At 53.2% G+C, this 19236-nt stretch overlaps 2 protein-coding genes across 2 annotated transcripts; both read left to right on the top strand.

The window, feature by feature from the left end:
• The first annotated feature begins 1811 nt into the window (after positions 1–1811).
• LOC132321364 (olfactory receptor 14A16-like) lies at positions 1812–15242 on the top strand. The gene is made up of 3 exons (XM_059834869.1): positions 1812–2716; positions 3290–3341; positions 15156–15242. The coding sequence occupies exons 1-3, from the start codon at positions 1821–1823 to the stop codon at positions 15240–15242; spliced, it is 1035 nt and encodes a 344-aa protein (XP_059690852.1). The 5' UTR covers positions 1812–1820.
• Positions 15243–18011: 2769 nt separating this feature from the next.
• On the top strand, positions 18012–19025 carry LOC132321363 (olfactory receptor 14A16-like). Its single transcript, XM_059834868.1, has one exon. It carries the CDS (start codon positions 18012–18014, stop codon positions 19023–19025), a length of 1014 nt encoding a protein of 337 aa, XP_059690851.1.
• The last annotated feature ends 211 nt before the right edge of the window (positions 19026–19236 follow it).

The raw sequence follows: 19236 nt of genomic DNA, 5'->3' as shown, positions 1-19236 counted from the left end.
CCTGTGTGTGGCCACTGAGCAGCTGCCCTGAACCAGGTTAAGCACTGGGGGATGTCCTTGAGACAACTGCCAGTACAGTCAGTGGAGATCTAGGAAATACAGCTGATGGGGAAGAGAAGGAGAGAGACTTTTAGACCTAACTCTGTCTCTGATGGGAGAAATGTCACAGCTGGAAAGAAGTCTCTCTCCCCAGCTGCGGGAGGGAAGATGAGTGATCCCTTCAGCCTGTTTCACAGCAGGTTCCCCCAGAGCCCCAGGGACACCTGGAGGGAGCCCAGAGCGGGCAGAGAAAGTGCCGCCTTGGGCTGGTCCTCTGCTGCTGAGCTGGGCTGGGCTCCTGGGATGGAGGGAGGGAGCTGATGGCAAGCGGGCAGCGCTGCAGAGAGACAGCTCTGCCCAGGAGCAGGGCTGGGGGCACTGCCTGCAGGCACCGAGGGGAGACCTGCGAGGCTGAGAGAGCTTAAAGGCAGTTGGATGAGTGCTCCAGAGCAGGGCTTCCCTGCTGCACCGTCAGAAGGACAGGACGCGTTCGCTGCCTTCTCCCAGGGATGGCTGCAGGGCGGTGAAGGTGGGTGTGCAGCCAGGGGTGCCCAGGGCTGTCCTTCAGAGCAGGGTCCCTGTGTCCCAGGGGCTGTGTGCTGGGGCAGGGACGCTGCTGTCTGTCAGGGTCAGCACTCAGCCTGCCCGGGGAGCTCCCCACAGCGCTGTGGGGAGAAGCTGTGGGTGGAAGGAGCAACCCTGGCAGGGCAGGGTGCTTCTGCTGTAGATAGGGCGCTGCATGGGCTGCTCACAGCTCCAGATAAGCCTCGGGGCATTTGCAGAGCGTCCTTTTGAAGAAGAACATTGAGGCAGCATTTACTTGACAGGGAAGGTATCTGTGCTTTCAGTTTCCCACTGTTGGTGGGCTGGGTGGGCAGTGGGAGATTGGAATTTATTTCTCTTCTCTGGAGAAGGGACTGAGACCCCAGTTCTTGATAGCACTTGTCTGAGCTGCTTCTTAGCCCCTGCCCACCCAGAGATGCCCTTGGGCAGTGCCTCCCTGCCAGGAGGTATCTCAGGGCAGAGCTGAGCTCACAGCGGGTGGGATGGGCTGTGTGAGCAGCGACTGGGAGGAGAAGAGGGCACAGAGAAACAGCTCGGGTGGCAGGGACAGCTCCAGGCAGCAGAGACATGGGCAGGGAGTGAGAGGGAGCTGCTACCAGAAACGCCATGGGAGGAAAGATTTGGGCACCTCCCTGCCATCCCCTGCAGAGCAGGTGCCTCCCCCAGAGCAACCCCCGGTCTCTTCTCCCGCCCAGAAGAGCCTCTGCCCCCAGTCCAGGGCATGCGTTACCTCCTCCACAGCTGGACCTCCAGAAGAGAAAGACGTGGGTCCTGCAATGAATATGCATGTGTGCATGTGTCTGTGAGGTGGAGAGCACAGCCGGGTAAGGAGAAGGCTGCCCTGCATGCCTCTCTGCCTTTCTGTCCCTGCTTCATTTTTTTGGAGCACAGCAGTAGCCTTCCTTTTTTCCGCACCTGCTCGTGGTGCTCTTGCTCTCGGGGCTGGCATGATGGTGCAAGTCAGCTTCTCTTCTAACTCTGACTGGGGTCCTTCAATGGAGGTGTCTTCAAGGGAACTACGTGACCAAGTTGTATTTGAAACTGTGAGGCAGTATGTCATTCAGTTGATAGGGTTGGGGAATGAACTGGCTTGTCCCTCATTCAGCTCAGGGACAGGGATTTCTATGAGGAATGGCATGGGATTGTCCTGAGAAGTTTCTCCTAACTTGTCACTGTCGATTCCTTATTGCACAGTGCCCCTTGCCCAGAGGAAGAAAATGTCCAACAGCAGCTCCATCACCCAGTTCCTCCTCCTGGCACTCGCAGACACGCGGGAGCTGCAGCTCTTGCACTTCTGGCTCTTCCTGGGCATCTACCTGGCTGCCCTCCTGGGCAACGGCCTCATCATCACCGCCGTAGCCTGTGACCACCGCCTCCACACCCCCATGTACTTCTTCCTCCTCAACCTCTCCCTCCTCGACCTGGGCTCCATCTCCACCACTCTCCCCAAAGCCATGGCCAATTCCCTCTGGGACACCAGGGCCATCTCCTACTCTGGATGTGCTTCACAGGTCTTTTTTTTCTTTTTCTGTGCTTCAGCAGAGTATTTTCTTCTCACCGTCATGGCCTATGACCGCTACGTTGCCATCTGCAAACCCCTGCACTACGGGACCCTCCTGGGCAGCAGAGCTTGTGTCCACATGGCAGCAGCTGCCTGGGCCAGTGGGTTTCTCTATGCTGTGCTGCACACGGCCAATACATTTTCACTACCACTCTGCAAGGGCAATGCTGTGGACCAGTTCTTCTGTGAAATCCCCCAGATCCTCAAGCTCTCCTGCTCACACTCCTACCTCAGGGAAGTTGGGCTTCTTGTGGTTAGTGTCTGTTTAGTCCTTGGATGTTTTGTTTCCATCGTGCTGTCCTATGTGCAGATCTTCAGGGCCGTGCTGAGGATGCCCTCTGAGCAGGGACGGCACAAAGCCTTTTCCACGTGCCTCCCTCACCTGGCCGTGGTCTCCCTGTTTCTCAGCACTGCCATGTTTGCCTACCTCAAGCCCCCCTCCATCTCCTCCCCATCCCTGGATCTGTTGGTTGCAGTTCTGTATTCAGTGTTACCTCCAGCAGTGAACCCCCTCATCTACAGCATGAGGAACCAGGAGCTCAAGGATGCACTGTGGAAATTGATGAGTGGATACTTTTCAAACGCATTAAACTGCTTGTCATCTACTGTCAATCACTCGTAATGTCACTCATTACCGGCCCAGCCCATCCTCTGTAGTTTTGGTTGGTGTTGGTTGTGGGTTTGGGATTTTTCCCTCTGTTTTTCTTTTTCAAATAGTGTCCAGAAAGAATGTCATTGTTTGTGCCATTTCTAATTATGTATCTCTCCAGCTTTGTGTGACCCACAGATGTGTAAATGAGGAGCCGTGCTCTCTGTGTTTTTAAAGAAAATAGAGGACCCTGCCGTGACTTGTTTGTCCCAGATCCTTTCTCCAAGAGCTTCTCTGGAGCTGCAGGGCAGTGTCTGTGTGCAGAGGTGGAGGGGAAACGAGTCCCAGCACAGCAGCACTGCCAGGCAGCACCAGCGCTTCACCTTCCCAAGCTGCTCGATTTCAACTTCCACTCTCTTCTTCTGAGCCCTTGTACTGGTGTAACATCTGAGTGCTCTTGGGGCTTGGTCAGAGTCCTGCTGCGTGGCAGTCCTGTGGCTGCAGGCAGGGACAGGCAATGGGCACTTCGGTGACAGATCTGACACCCATCACAGCATTGCTGTCATGAAAGGGGATCTCCTCAAGGCAGTGCCTGAAGGCTTAGGACTTCTTCTAATGTTGTTCTCAAGAACATGCCCAGGAAAGAGTCCTGGAAAGGAAAACACCGTGAGCAGCTAGAGTGTGTGAGTGTGAAGGTTGGGGACACACAGCAGTGTCCTGGCACAGCCAGGTCTCCTGGCAGAGCCCTGAAGGACCAGCAGAGCAGGGTCTGCTCTGTGCCCATGTTTGCTGGAGACCCGGGGGAAGCTGCCCCTGGGCAATCGACACAGACCAGCCAATAAAACCACATTTTCCAGCTCTGACCTCTCACCCCAGCTCAGAGAAGCTTTTGGTCCCTCCACGGAGGGACACTGAATGACTAGGTCAGAAGTCCGTGTTTGCATTGTACAGGTGAGATGTAAGCGTGCCCATGGTGTGCGTGTGGTGAGATGACCCCGAGTGAGCACAAGTGCCATCAGCTATTCCTGGGGGTGCCGTGAAGGCCTGTGGGAGAACCAGTAGCTCGAGGTCACTTCCCGTTGAGAGTAACGTCCCCTGGGAATCCACCTGAAGGCAGCACTGGGATCTGCTTCCTTGAACCAAGGTCCCCGTGTCCATTCCCCATGCCGTGGGGCATCTCACACGAGTGCAGAGCCAGGGGACCCACCGCAGGGCTGAGGTGTCTCCCAGGCTCTGGGAGTGGCAGCAGGAGGCCAGGGAGACACCATGGCTGCTGCAATGCACTGCCTGCGCCTGTGCAAGGGAAGGACTCCTGTCTCCGAACACCCCTCTGTGTGTGCGAGCAGTGCATGAGGCCAGCTCAGCTCTGGACACCTGCACTCAGAAGGGGTTCTGCAAGCGTGGGTGACAATGCCCTCTAGAAGAAGGCATTTCTCACCTTTCCCAAAAGGCGGAGCACATCTAGGCTGTTTGAGTGCCCTCAGAGGCACACACACCTCCAGGTTTCATCTCTCTGAACTTCCTTCACAATATCTTCAAGCAACCAGCAGAGAAACAACTGTCCTTCCTTGTAGGTGTGCTACAAGGAGAGAGGGGACCAGAAGGACCTAAAACCTTCTGTGGAGAAAGGGCAGTGGGACAATCTGACATCATCAATGGCATTTCCCTTACTGGGAATGGGGAATGTCCCCAACTCTTAGACAACTCTCTTCCTCCTCTCTCTCATGACCTGTCCTAGGATTGGGGTTGGGAACACCCTCATCATTCTGCTGGGGGTGGAACACTGGAACACTTGCTACAGCTCCACCAGCATGTCCCGGCTGCTGGCCAGCTTCCCGACTGGGGACAGCCCCATCTCTGCTCACAGCAGTGTTAGTTAGGTGGGAATGCTCTGGTGAGGTCAGCTGTGCCTCAGGATCTCACGGGATAGCAGGAGGCACGAGGCTGTGAAGGTGGCTGTGAGGTCACTTCTGTCTCTGGAGTTGACAGGCCAGCAGCAGGAACACGTCTGGGAAAGGGCCTGTGAGGTCACTTCTTTCTCAAGTAGCTGACAGGTCAGCCCTTGACTGGTGGCTGGGACATGTGCTTCTAGGCTCACATCTGCCAGAGTCTCTGACAGACCAGCAGCAGGCACCTGGCTGGCAAGTTGATTGTGGGAATCCCTTTCCCTAAGAACCTGGTAGGCCCACACAGGAGGAGGGCTTGGATATGGGTTGTCATCTCCTTTCCGCCTGAGTACCTGATGGGACAGCAGTACGCACACGGTTTGGTTGTGTTTATGGGAGAAGCCGAAAGGCCAGCAGCAGGCATGTGGCTTGGGAGGTCATGGTGAGGTCGCTTCTGCCTCGTCGGCTGGTGCAGCAAGTCTTGCAGATGCCGTCTGGAGAGGGTGATCCCATTTTCATCCTGTGATCCCTTTCAGTGTTTCCTTAGAAGGAAAAAAGTCAAGTCCTCATTTCTACTGCCCCCAAAAGAGGCAGTTCACCTGTGAATTTGCTGTGGCAGTTCTAGATATAGGTAAGGACATGCAGTTGGCCTCATCACTGGTATCAGGTGGGAGCTTCCTGCAGACTTCTCATCACAATCCAATTTACTCTGCGACCCAGGAGTATGATCTGCACAAGAGAGCCTGAAGGCCAAGCTGTACGTGGAGCACAGCCCAGGCCTGGGTCTACTCAGGTTTCCTCTTAGATGGATCCCCAACTCCTTCAGGTAACAATGGTCTTTTGGTCAGGATCACTGCACTGCCTGAGGAAGGCTGGGAAGAGGATGAGTGTCCTCCAGGCAGCTGGAGGAAGGGACACTATTTTAGGCCCTGGTAATCACCAGGGGCCTTTGAAGACCATGGACCTCTGCTAGAAGACCTCAGTTACAGGGAAGGTGGAAAGTGATCCCTGGCCCACCATGCTGAGAATGCTCTCCAGGATATGTTTTTCACAAGAAGACAGGGCAGGACTGGTGGGAGATGTGGATGGTAGCTTTGGCTGCAGTGTGAGTGAGGGGGTAGGGTGGAAAACCCTGAGGGAAGAGTGCAAGACAAATTGTGGCAGGGCTGAGTGGAGAGGAAGGATGATCTCCACCAACCCTCTGGCAGTGCTCTTCCTAATGCAGCCCAGGATGCCCTTGTCCACCCAAGGTGCAAAGCCAGGAGGAATTAAGGCATTGGGGAGACCTAATAAGAGCCTTCCCACATCTTCTTGGATACCAGCAAGAAAATGGAGCCAGGTTCTTCACTGTTGTGCATGATGGGAGGATGAGGGCCAATGGACATCAGCTGAAACCAGACAGGAAAAACTTTCTCCCCATCAAGACAGTCAAGCACTGGAGCAGATTTCACAGAGAGCTTGTGTCATCTCCATCCCTGGAGCTTTTAAAGCCCACAATGACTCATCCCTTGAGAAACCAGCTCTGACCTCATAGCTGACCCTGCTGAGAGCGGGAGGTTGGCCTGGAGACCTCCTGAGGTCCCTTCCGGCATGAATGATTCTGTGCTTCCATCCACCACAGATCTTGCCTTCAGGATGGGAGGCAAAGCACTCGGGTTCCTGGTGACCGCTGAAGTCAGACAGAAGGAAGTTTGGTCAGGTGATCTGTGACTTTCTTGTCCCACTCCAGGCATTATTATTCAGGTGCAGGGCTGCTTGGCAGGTACCCCAAACAGCCCTGACCATTTCATTTCCTTCACTTTTTCTTTCCTTTTTCCCTCTTTTCCTCCTCACAAGCTCTTGCCCTTGACCATCCTTGTACCCTCCCATGCAGACAGCCCATCTCTCTTTACCCTTTCCTCCCTGGCCCCAGTTTGGCTTCCTTTGTACCTTCCTTTGGTGTTTCTGAGCTTGTCACCAGGGATATTTCGACCTTTGCCAGCGATTCCATTAAACTAGTATGTCTTCTATTGTCTCTAGTGTCCTGCAATTCTTCCTGCTGAGATCTTGTCAGAGGCACCACTAATCTGGTGGGCCATCTGTATGCACACATTGACAGCTGTCCAAACAGAGCTTGACTCCAGGGGGACCTTGAGAAGCTCTCGGATTTGGCAGTAGAAAACTCATGAAGTTTTAGAAGCAGAAGTTGCGAGTCCTTTTTTTGGGCCAGAATAACCCCAACCATGAGGGCGGGCTGGGACCTGAACAGCTCAGGAGTGACCCTGAGGTGAAGGGCCTGGGTGTTCCAAGGGGTGCCATATGAGCCAATGGTGCATGCTCAAAGTTAATAAGGCCAACTGCATACGGGGCTGCCTTAGGAGGAGGGTGGCCACCCAGACAAGAGAGTCCTCATCCCCCTTGACTCAGCACTGCTGTGGCCACGTCTGGACTAGAGTGCCCTGGTGTGGGGTTCCCCCGTCTGGAGGAATGGGGAGGAACTGGAAAGGATCTGGAGGAAATCTTCCAGGATGGGGTGGGGGGTTTTTTGGAGAGGCTGAAGGTCCTGGGCTTCTTTAGGCTGGTGAAGTGGAGGCTCAGGGTACTGCAGTTGTAGCCTGCAACTTGGAGGCTGGAGCTTTTGTTGGTAGTGGGAAGAGAAAGAAACCTGCACAACGTGCAGCTTGGAACGTTCATACTGGAGGTGAGGAAAAAGAAGTCTTAACCAAAGGGTTACATTGTGGTGCAAGAGGTCATCCAGAGGGAGTGTGGACCATCCCATGACTTTGTATTTCAAGGAAAAGCCAGTGAGGGTGGAGAGACATCCGTGAAGGTATAGAAATGCTGGGGTGAGAGCTAGGTGGGAAAGCAAGATGGGTGTCTACAGCCTGAAGGGAAAGAGGTGCAGGCACGGGCCAAGGGCTCTGGAGAGACTAAAAGGCTCAACAGGACCGAGGTCTTTGTCCCCTTGGCCATGGCAGTTGCCTCTTCCACCGAGGCCTACCAGCAGAAACTTTCTTTTGAGGCTCTGGACTTTGTTTCCCCTGCCTGGGGAGGCCAGGAGGTGTCATAGAATTTTCTTACACTTGGCATTGCTCACCCTCACATCCCACTGCCCCCAAGAAGAGCTCTGAGCCACACGTGAGGGACAAGATCTGCCTTCCCAGGGTTTGGCCTTTCTGCTTCATGAAAGAAACAAAGGGTTTTCTCAGCACGAGAGCCACCTGCCCGGTGCCTTTGCCTACCTGCAATCATGGCCTCCAATTCTCTGCTCTAACAAGTCCTTGGGGAGGCTTTGTCAGGAATGGCCCTCAGTGGGGCCCATTAATGCTTCAAGGCCCTTGGAGTTTTGCTTCTGACTTCTTGAGCACTTTGTTCAATCTTCTCTCAGTATCTGAGGCTCACGGACTCAGCACCAAATACACCGTGGGGCTCATTAGAATACAGAAAGCCCTAACGAGCCATGTCTCTTCTTGTAATTTGCTTCAAGTCTTCAAGACTTGTACAGCTAATTAGAGAGGTGCCATAGTGTAGTTAAGGAGGGAGATTTCAAAGTGCATCTAATATTTTCAAGGATATTTTTGATTGCTTTTCAGTTTAGAGAAGGGGTGATAGCAGCATTCTCCAAGTGCTATTGAGCCAGGATGTCTCCTCAGGAGGTCTGGACAGGCAGGAAAAGCAGTCCCTTGGGGTCTGACACTGCATGGACAACTTTGCTCCTCACCTCCCCAACCTCGCCATTTCTGTCTTTGGCCTCCTGGGGCTTACATCACTGTTCCTTGCATCAGACTTCTCCGCTGAAGTCTGCAGCTGGAGGTTACAGCTCCATGGCACCATCTCCCACCCGCTCTCCTTCGAGAACTGGCTGCACACAGGCACAGAAGAGTCTTTCCTATTTGTAAGGAAAGAAAATTAAAGCATGATGACTTTTCATAAACAGTAAAACACACTCTGTAACCATATGCTCAGTACAAGTTGCCTCTCTACAAGGGATCATCTGATCAGAAATGTTTTTGATAGGTACAAGAAGACAGAGATGGACGTAACTAAAGAGTTGGCTAGAGAGACAATTAGACTACTGAAAGACAGGCAAGCTTTTAACTCCCTGAAGCTCAAGGCAGCAGCATAGGTGAGAGGTATCTGGATGGACAAAGAATAAGGGGAGGAGAAAAATGGTGAATCATGGCAAGGGCCTTTGTCTGGGCAGTCTGCATCTAAAAGTTGACTTTAGAAATGGTCACTGTATCCTGGACAGGTGCAAATATATGAAAAACTAGAGAAATTCAAGACACCATGTCACAGGCAGGAAAGCGGTAATGAAGTTACAGGGGAAGATCAATATTTCTTTGGAATATCCCTTGGGAAGGGGCATGGGATCAATAGAGGTCTCTTGTGAGTGAGGAAAGGCAACGTTGCCCCCACCTTTGAAAGGGGCCAAAAGTGCAACGCAGGGAATGCGTCCAAAAGCAGTCAGCATGGACTTGCCAAGGGTAAATCATGCCTCGCCAACCTGATTGCCTTCCTGATGAAGTAACTGCATTTGTGCATGAGGGGAGACCAGTGGATGGCATTTACCTCAGCTGCAGCAAGACTTTTGCCATGGTCTCCCTTGGTATTCTTGTACCCAAGGGAGGCCTTTACAGTCTGGACGATCAGACAGATGGGCAAAACACCAGGTGGAGAATGAGGCTGAGAGCACAGTGGTGAAGGGGTCATACCCTACCTGGAGGCCAGTGGGACGTACTGGGGCATGGTGGGGCAGCACAGGGGACTCTCCTGGGCCCTCTGCAGTGTAACACCTCTATCCATGACCCCGAGGAGGGCCATTTATTGACCAATTCATTTACCAATTGCTGTCATGGGCAAAACAGACCCCACTGGGGAAATTATGGTCTTGTTAGAAGCAGCATGACTCAGGACGACCATTGGCACACATGCTTTAAAAGCTGCACTGTTGGAGGTTCCATCCAAGGGGACCTTGACACACCTGTCATCAGCCAGGTTTTGAGCCAGCTTTACTAGATCTCCGTTGACTATAACGAGCGTGATTTCAAGAACATCCCCACATAGGGATAATTCAGGGCAGTTACTCTATTTAATTCCAATTACAAGCCTGTAATGTTACGCGACATGCCACAGCTCTCACACACAGCTGCGTGCGGTTGGCAGTGACAGGAATAGCCCCACACAGGAAAGCCATCCCCATTCAGAGCGAGTGTGTGTCAGACTCCCCAGACAGCATTGCAGACAGATGCAGTGCCTTTGTGCAAGAGACTGATTGCCACCCCTGCCGTGGGGCAAGCTCTGTCCCTTCTCTAGCCAGTCGATGTAGGGCAGTCCAGGAATAGGAAGTTCATCACACCGGGGTCGCCACGCGTGTGCCTACACTTCCAAACTGCTGGTTTTTCTCTCCACCAACCCTTACTCTCCCCCTGGATAATATAGTCAAGGAAGAGTTTTCCCAGTGGGCCTGTCAGCAGCACCTTGGCATTCCTGGAGATCAGCTTCACCTCTGGCAAAGGCCCTCAGGGGCAGCACAGACACCACTGACAAAAAACCCGTTTCCTTCTGCGCTGCACTGCCCAGCCCTGTTTCTCTCTGGCCTTGGCACAGCAGGGTTTGCTCACTCTCTTGGCATCGAATTTCAGCTTGATGTTTCCATCTGGGGTCCACTCCCGCACATCTCTGCTCTGAAGCAAAGCCTTTGCACAGACGGGGTCTTGGACACTTGGTACCAGCTTTCCCTAAGACAAGTCAGAGCTTGGCCTGGGGCTACACCGGAGGGGCTACAGCCCAAATGCGCACTGATGCCCTCAGCCAGGGCACAGCCAGGACGAGCTGGAGCCTGTGCTTTTGACATCCATGGAGGAACGGCCAAGGCATGGGGGGACAAGTGACACAGCTTGGGGTGCTGCAATGGATGGGCAGAGGCTGTTCAGGAGAGACAGGCTGGAAGGACCTGGGGTGGGGTTCCCTCAGAGGGAAGAAGTCGCTGGGATGTCTGGAGCGCCTCTGTGGGGCAAGGGACAAGTTGGGTGAGCCCTTGTGAGTGAGGGTCAGAGGAGGGGCCAGTGAAGGTGACATCGTGGTGGGAGACGAGGAACCCACAGTCACGATGGGGAAGTTGGCATAGACTTTTCTAAGCACCCCAAGGAAGTCTCGGCATGTAGAAGCCTGGTCCTCACTGGGGACTTGAATGACCCTGCCATTTTCTGGAAGAGGAACGCAGCAGCATGCAGACAGTCCAGGCAGCTTCTGGAGTGTCTTGGGAGAACGTCTTAGCACCGCTGGCAGATGGGCCAACAAGGGTCATGCCAGCCTGGATCTGACACTTGCCAGCAAGGAAGAGCTGGCCAGTGAACTGAAGGTCAGCGTAAGCCTTTTCTGTCGTGACACTGAAATAGTGGGGTCCCAGCTCCCGAGGAGAGTGAGGAAGGAAAATAGAGACTGCAGATGCCGGATCTTAGAGGGGCAGACTTTGGCCTATTGTGGGGAGTTGTAGTGGGGTCTCGTGGTCAGCAGCATTGAAGGGCAGCAGAGCTCCGTACAGCTGGTCTTCAAGGACAACGTCCTCCAAGCACGGAAACGGTCTGTAGCAAAACTCAGTTGAAACCTGAAAGTGAATTCAAGGGCACCATAACGAGCTGTTACTACTTCAGGGACAGTGAAGGAAGAAGTAAAGATAATATGGGATCACTCCTAAAGTTAGTAAGAGGATGTCTAGATAGACCTGAGACATGGGATCACCCCTAAATTTAGTGAGAGTCGGTCTAAATAGACCTGAGATAGTTTATGTGCTCTTATCACCAGCAAGGTCTCCCAGGCCTTGGTGCCTCAAGGCAGGACTCGAGAGGAAAACAGCCATCAGTGGATAGGAACCAAATCAGTAGCTACTTGAGCAAACCCAAATGTTACCAGTCAAAAGGGACAAGATGTATAAATCTGTGTTTACATAGAGGGAGAGAAAGTGTCATTACCTTGCTGGTCCATGGCCATGGCCTGTAAAAGAATCATGAGAATTTACAGACAAGTGTCAAAGCCTTCTTACCCAATTATTACACCAAGGTCTTTCCCACATATGTTTCAACTTCTGCCTAACACCTTCCTTCAGCGGTTGATGCAGTTGCCCACACAGAGGTGGCCACTGCCTCCAAGATTCCCGGGGGTAGCTGAAGACTCCACATGCTACTGGGAAATGTGACCCAGGGCTGATGGGAGCCTTTGTGGAGCAGGAGCTGGTGGACAGGCAGGATAGGCCAAAGCATCTCAGCTGAGACAGCTCATTTCTCTCCCTTGAGTAGAAAGGGAAGCCTGGACAAGTGCACCCAAGGGCTCCAGCGTTGGAGGAGAATGAGAAATGAGTGGGTCCAGATGCTGCAGAGTCTACTTGAAGACACTCCTGTGACCCAGATATGTTGGGATCAGTGCAGATTTGTCTATTCAAAAGAGAGCATTTGATTCACTTTGTTCCTTTGCTTCCTTCTGTGATTTCCGGGAGCTCACGGCTTCAGTGTGAGACTCGCTGTGAGTGAATATGGACGAACAGAGCGTGGGGCAGGGAGTGCTTTGGGGGTTTCTGGGATCTGTGCTTGACACAGCAATGTGTTTTTATTGGCCTAAGGGCATCCACTGTGGAAAGTGGACTGCAGAGGAGGTCAGGTGGACTTAATGTACAGCAGAGGAGTGTGTTTTATTTTTTATTGAACCAAGCCTTCTTTTGGTTTTGGGTTTTGGAATAAAGAACGATTGTTCTGTGTCTGCATGCAGCTCATTCTCCAAATAAAGCAAGTGGGAATTGGTGTCCATGGGCTGAAACATGCAGCTACTGACTGCAGTGGAGAAAGCTCCAATTTGAAGAAAGGTGCTGCGAGTCCCAGGTGGCTGATGAGAGAACTGGTGGGGTTGGAGGGAGGGACAAAGGCTGCCCATAGGGTGTCTGACATACAGGGTCTTGACTTCCATAGGTATTAGGACTCTATCAGGAGGTGTTCTGTGTCAGTAAGAATTGGAATTTGCTGACATCACTTAATGAATAAGCAGAAAAAGAAAAATTGGAAAGAGAAGAAATTGTTTCTTACTGATATTGAGTATCGAAATCTTTTCACTTTGACTACACTCCGCAAACCTCTCAAATGAACCCCATAAGGACTGAGGAATTAGGGAAAGTTATGCGCAGAGCCTTGGCTTGTTAGTGAGTTTTGCATGTTAAGGAGCCCTCTGGTGCCAAGTTCCTGAACTGCAGATACTGCAGGAAGGTTGAACAAGGCTCTGGAGAAGTAAAAGTCAGCACACAGCCTCCAGGTTTCTGAGGGTGTTAGTGGGCCCCAGCGAGGGCCATCGCTGAAGAGGCCATGGAGGGAATGACCAGAAAAGGGATGATCCCTGGGGGCTGCTGAAGCAGGAACTCAGAGGCACTGGTTACAGGTGGAAAATCAAATGTGGAGGCAACTGTGAAAGGCCTTCATGCATTTCATCAAGGAAGGAGTAGATGTGGCACTGCGGGACATGGTTTAGTGGGCATGTGGTGTTGGGTTGATGGTTGGACCTGCTGTTCTTACAGGTCTTTTCCAACCTTAGTGATTCTGTTATTCTGTGATCAAGCAGGATGTTCAAGCCCTGACCCCCTAGGAATGGGGATCTGTTCCATCATGGCATGCTCAGGGCTGCTGCTGGGGGCAGTGAGATGTGGGGGCATACGATGCCAAGTGCAGGACACCAGGAGGACTCCTCTGAGGCTCTATGGAGTGAGTGGGTGGGTGAAGAGACAGGAAAGCGCTGGAGCTGTAGGGACCTGGTGTTCTCTTGGGGACCTCGGTGGAAGAGACAGCGGCCATAGTCGAAAGGACAAGGATTTCAGTTCATTGGGAGGTGCCAGCCCCAGCAACGGGGCCATCCCCACCACAGGCTGTCCTACACTGCCCGATGCCTCTGCCTCTTCCTTAGAAGATTTTATCCACTGCCCCTGCTTGCCCACATCACTGTCACCCCATGAGGTTCCTACTGGTCCATCCCTCCAGCCTGTCTGTGTCCCTTGGGATGGCCACCCTGCCCTCCAGTGTAGTGTCTGTTCTCCTCAATGTGGTCTCTGCTACAAATGTTATGAATAATCCCTCTCTCAGCTCCTCCAGGTCATCAAAAAGACGTTAAACAGGGCAGGTTGCCGGGTAGACCCCAGCAGGACCCTGCTAGCTAGATGCCTGCAGGCAGAGAACCACGCATTGACCACGTACCTCTGAGCCCACCTGTCCAGCTCGTTTTTACCCATCTAGCTATCCCCCCATGCAGACCATAATATCCTAACATTGAATATTGTGAGGGATGATGGCGAAAGCTTTGCTGACCTCCAGGTAGAAGACAACCACTGCTCTCCCCCGTGCAGCAATCCTCTCCTTTCTTCAGAAAGAGCAAAGAGGCTGGCCAGGCACAATCTCCCCTGGGTAAATCCCATCACCTTCCTTTCAGACACCCAGAAAGGGGACGCGAGTGGACGTCCTCGGGGGCACAGCCTTCTGTTCCCCTGCTCATCCCTTGGGCATTTTTGAAAGGTGCGTACAATGTACAAAGGTGCTGCCAGTCATCAGGATGTTCCCCAGTCTCCATGACCTTTCAGAGGTGATGGAGAGTTTTCTCCCTGTGACAAAGGCCAGCTCGCTCAGCTCCCTGGGATGCCGCCCCTCCAGCCCCAGTGACCAGAAAGGATTGCGCTTGCTCAAGTGACCCCTGACTTGATCCACATCCACTGCTGGTTCTTTTCCTCCAGAGTCCTGCCTCAAGGCGCAAAGGCTTGGGAGACCTTGCTGGGGAAGACTAAGGCAAAGAGGATATAGAGTATCTCAGAGCTGTCTACACCTGCTCTTACTAAGTTCAGCAGTGGCCACACGTTCTCTTTGTTTTTTCCTAAAACTCTTTCTGGAAGGGCTAACAGCTCCACTTGATGCCCTCGAACCTCTTGCAAGGGTCCACACCAGGGAAGCTTTGGCTTCCCTAAAGCCATCCCCATTTCTAAATTTGTCCCCGAGTTCTTGCATCCACCTCCGGAATGCTTCTGTTTTTCTATGAAACTTCTTAATGAGTTCCTTCTTTAACCAAGCTGCTCTCCTGAAATGTCTGGTTGTTTTCCTGCTTATTTGTCTGGACAGGTCTTGTGCTTTGAAGATGCTTTCCTGAAAGACCAGCTGTACGGAGCTCTGCTGCCCATGGGCCTGGCACTAAAAGTCTCCTGAAGAGGCTAAACTCTTCCCCCACTATTTCACGGTCACTGCAGCCCAGGCTCACACTGGTTTTCACATCCCTCATCAGCACTGCCTCTTTCGCAAGGACCAGATTCAGGCAAAGATCACCTTTGTTGGCCTGGCACCTGTGCAAAGAAGTGGTCCCAAGAGACCCCAGACACCAGCTGCACAGTCTGCATCCTGCTGTGCTCCCCTCCCAGTGAGTGTCGGGGTCATTACAGTCCCCAACAAGACCTGGGGCCATGGATCTGGAGACTTCCATGGCTTGCTTAAATAAGCCTTTCTCCTCTGCCTTCTCCTGATTGCAGGTTCTGAGGGCCTGTGGTGGAGGTGAAGCTGATCTCCAGGAAGACAAGGTGCTGCTGAAAATGTCCTTGGCTTTGGACATGCTGTGATCCAGGAACACGGTGACAATCATTCACCTCTTCCTTGACTGTATCATCAAGGGGCTGAGCAAAGGCTTGTTGAAAGAAGCACCAAGAGAGTTTGGGAGCAGCCAAATGATTGGAGCCGCCCGTGCGATGGGCTTCCTGTTCATGCACTGCTCTGCATCGGCTGGATGAACTTGGGTCAGACCTTGCCTCACTGCAGGGCTGGGATTCAGTCGCTGGCCAACAGAGCCCGAATCTGCCGGAGATGCCACCTGGGCTTGCACAAAGGAAGCGAACCTGTCGGCAACGCTGCCTGGGGTGTCTGTCCCGCATCCCCTCTGAACGGGAATGGCTTTCCCATAGGTCCTGTGCTGTCCCTGCCAGCCACAGGCCGTTGTGCTGGAGAGCCCTGGCATCTCGTGTAGCACTCCAGGCCTGTGTGTGGCCATTGAGCAGCTGCCCTGAACCAGGTTAAGCACTGGGGGATGTCCTTGAGACAACTGCCATTACAGTCAGTGGAGATCTAGGAAATACAGCTGATGGAGAAGAGAAGGAGAGGGACTTGGCTCCATCTGGGCAGCTGACTACCTCTGTAGGTGCTGTGGACATAAGGGAAAGGGAAGGTTTTAGTTCTCCTAACTGTAAACATCTGCTGTCATTTCCCTCTACCAAAGGAATTCCCCTCCAGGCTCCAAGACGATGCCCCCAGATGCTGCCTTGTCTCTCAGCATTGCTCCATTAGAGCTTGCACTCACCTGCACATAGCTTGGAGAAGCTCTGGTGTCACCTCAGATGTCACCAGATGTTCCCACCTGAACAACTCCCTTAATCTCCATTAACTGACATGAGAGCTGAGACAAACAGCTCACATGCAGGTGCCTTCTATGTGCACATGTGAACAGAAGCAAGAGGAATCCCACCTCCTGGGGGTTTGTGGTGTGCCTGGAGGGAGCTGAGTCCTCTTCTAGGCCCATAACTCCAAACCCAGGATGGGATGTCTTGAATGACTCAGGAGAATCCCTTCCCTCAGCAGGGTTAGAGGAGATCCCTCCCTGTAAGTTTCTGGGTGTCCTGTCTAACGATGGGACAAGGAACGGGGATTCGCATGCCTAAGTGTGTCTCTGATAGGAGAAATGTCACAGCTGGAAAGAAGTCCCTCTCCCCAGCTGCGGGAGGGAAGATGAGTGATCCCTTCAGCCTGTTTCAGGGCAGGTTCCCCTGGAGCCCCAGGGACACCTGGAGGGAGCCCAGAGGGGGCAGAGAAAGTGCCGCCTTGGGCTGGTCCTCTGCTGCTGAGCTGGGCTGGGCTCCTGGGATGGAGGGAGGGAGCTGATGGCAAGCGGGCAGCGCTGCAGAGAGACAGCTCTGCCCAGGAGCAGGGCTGAGGGCACTGCCTGCAGGCACCGAGGGGAGACCTGGGAGGCTGAGAGAGCTTAAAGGCAGTTGGATGAGTGCTCCAGAGCAGGGCTTCCCTGCGGCACCGTCAGAAGGACAGGGCACGTTCGCTGCCTTCTCCCTGGGATGGCTGCAGGGCTGTGAAGGTGGGTGTGCAGCCAGGGGTGCCCAGGGCTCTCCTTCAGAGCAGGGTCCCTGTGTCCCGGGGGCTGTGTGCTGGGGCAGGGACGCTGCTGTCTGCCAGGGTCAGCACTCAGCCTGCCCGGGGAGCTCCCCACGGCGCTGTGGGGAGAAGCTGTGGGTGGAAGGAGCAACCCTGGCAGGGCAGGGTGCTTCTGCTGTAGATAGGGCGCTGCGTGGGCTGCTCACAGCTCCAGATAAGCCTCGGGGCATTTGCAGAGTGTCCTTTTGAAGAAGAACATTGAGGCAGCATTTACTTGAAAGGGAAGGTATCTGTGCTTTCAGTTTCCCACTGTTGGTGGGCTGGGTGGGCAGTGGGAGATTGGAATTTATTTCTCTTCTCTGGAGAAGGGACTGAGACCCCAGTTCTTGATAGCACTTGTCTGAGCTGCTTCCTAGCCCCTGCCCACCCAGAGATGCCCTTGGGCAGTGCCTCCCTGCCAGGAGGTATCTCAGGGCAGAGCTGAGCTCACAGCGGGTGGGATGGGCTCTGTGAGCAGCGACTGGGAGGAGAAGAGGGCACAGAGAAACAGCTCGGGTGGCAGGGACAGCTCCAGGCAGCAGAGACATGGGCAGGGAGTGAGAGGGAGCTGCTACCAGAAACGCCATGGGAGGAAAGATTTGGGCACCTCCCTGCCATCCCCTGCAGAGCAGGTGCCTCCCCCAGAGCAACCCCCGGTCTCTTCTCCCGCCCAGAAGAGCCTCTGCCCCCAGTCCAGGGCATGCGTTACCTCCTCCACAGCTGGACCTCCAGAAGAGAAAGACGTGGGTCCTGCAATGAATATGCATGTGTGCATGTGTCTGTGAGGTGGAGAGCACAGCCGGGTAAGGAGAAGGCTGCCCTGCATGCCTGTCTGCCTTTCTGTCCCTGCTTCATTTTTTTGGAGCACAGCAGTAGCCTTCCTTTTTTCCGCACCTGCTCGTTGTGCTCTTGCTCTCAGGGCTGGCATGATGGTGCAAGTCAGCTTCTCTTCTAACTCTGACTGGGGTCCTTCAATGGAGGTGTCTTCAAGGGAACTACGTGACCAAGTTGTATTTGAAACTGTGAGGCCGTATGTCATTCAGTTGATAGGGTTGGGGAATGAACTGACTTGTCCCTCATTCAGCTCAGGGACAGGGATTTCTATGAGAAATGGCATGGGATTGTCCTGAGAAGTTTCTCCTAACTTGTCACTGTCGATTCCTTATTGCACAGTGCCCCTTGCCCAGAGGAAGAAAATGTCCAACAGCAGCTCCACCACCCAGTTCCTCCTCCTGGCATTCGCAGACACGCGGGAGCTGCAGCTCTTGCACTTCTGGCTCTTCCTGGGCATCTACCTGGCTGCCCTCCTGGGCAACGGCCTCATCATCACCGCCGTAGCCTGTGACCACCGCCTCCACACCCCCATGTACTTCTTCCTCCTCAACCTCTCCCTCCTCGACCTGGGCTCCATCTCCACCACTCTCCCCAAAGCCATGGCCAATTCCCTCTGGGACACCAGGGCCATCTCCTACTCTGGATGTGCTTCACAGGTCTTTTTTTTCTTTTTCTGTGCTTCAGCAGAGTATTTTCTTCTCACCGTCATGGCCTATGACCGCTACATTGCCATCTGCAAACCCCTACACTACGGGACCCTCCTGGGCAGCAGAGCTTGTGTCCACATGGCAGCAGCTGTCTGGGGCAGTGGGTTTCTCTATGCTGTGCTGCACACGGCCAATACATTTTCATTACCACTCTGCAAGGGCAATGCTGTGGACCAGTTCTTCTGCGAAATCCCCCAGATCCTCAAGCTCTCCTGCTCACAATCCTACCTCAGGGAAGTTGGGCTTCTTGTGGTTAGTGTCTGTTTAGTCCTTGGGTGTTTTGTTTGCATCATGCTGTCCTATGTGCAGATCTTCAGGGCTGTGCTGAGGATCCCCTCTGAGCAGGGACGGCACAAAGCCTTTTCCACGTGCCTCCCTCACCTGGTTGTGGTCTCCCTGTTTATCAGCACCGGCATGTTTGCCTACTTCAAGCCCCCCTCCATCTCCTCCCAGTCTCTGGATCTGGTGGTGGCAGTGCTGTACTCGGTGGTGCCTCCAGCAGTGAACCCCTTCATCTACAGCATGAGGAACCAGGAGCTCAAGGGTGTTGTGAGGACAGTGATTTCAAGGACTTTTTTCGGTAGTCATAAACTTCCCATCTATCCACAAATGACTCCCATGGGAACGCATTCTAAGCCTATACTTTGTGAAGGGTTTCATTATCATTAACATCATTATAATTATATTTATAATTTTCATCATCTTTATCCTTATAATTATCACTATCATTATTGCTGTTTTTATTTGTGGTTACTACGTTCCTACAAAACGTTTTAGATTCGGGTCACTTCTCCTGTGGAATGAATCTTCTCTGCCTTGCCTGTTGCATGTATACAGGTATGTCTAATGATGGGTCAGTGCTGACTCACTTGCAGCAGCT

This window comes from Gavia stellata, unplaced genomic scaffold (genome assembly GCF_030936135.1).
Source record: "Gavia stellata isolate bGavSte3 unplaced genomic scaffold, bGavSte3.hap2 HAP2_SCAFFOLD_59, whole genome shotgun sequence".
NCBI classification, from domain to species: domain Eukaryota; kingdom Metazoa; phylum Chordata; class Aves; order Gaviiformes; family Gaviidae; genus Gavia; species Gavia stellata.
The sequence above is the reverse complement of the archived record's forward strand: the minus strand, read 5'-3'. Positions and strand labels throughout refer to the sequence as shown.

What these genes read in the sequence shown, in the direction of transcription:
- LOC132321363 (XM_059834868.1), top strand. Translation starts at nt 18,012, where the DNA reads ATGTCCAACAGCAGCTCCACCACCCAGTTCCTCCTCCTGGCATTCGCA.
- LOC132321364 (XM_059834869.1), top strand. Translation starts at nt 1,821, where the DNA reads ATGTCCAACAGCAGCTCCATCACCCAGTTCCTCCTCCTGGCACTCGCA. An exon ending in CAGGAGCTCAAGGATGCACT is followed by an intron (nt 2,717 to 3,289) that starts GTGGAAATTGAT and finishes CTTCGGTGACAG; the next exon opens with ATCTGACACCCATCACAGCA. An exon ending in AAGGGGATCTCCTCAAGGCA is followed by an intron (nt 3,342 to 15,155) that starts GTGCCTGAAGGC and finishes TCCTGATTGCAG; the next exon opens with GTTCTGAGGGCCTGTGGTGG.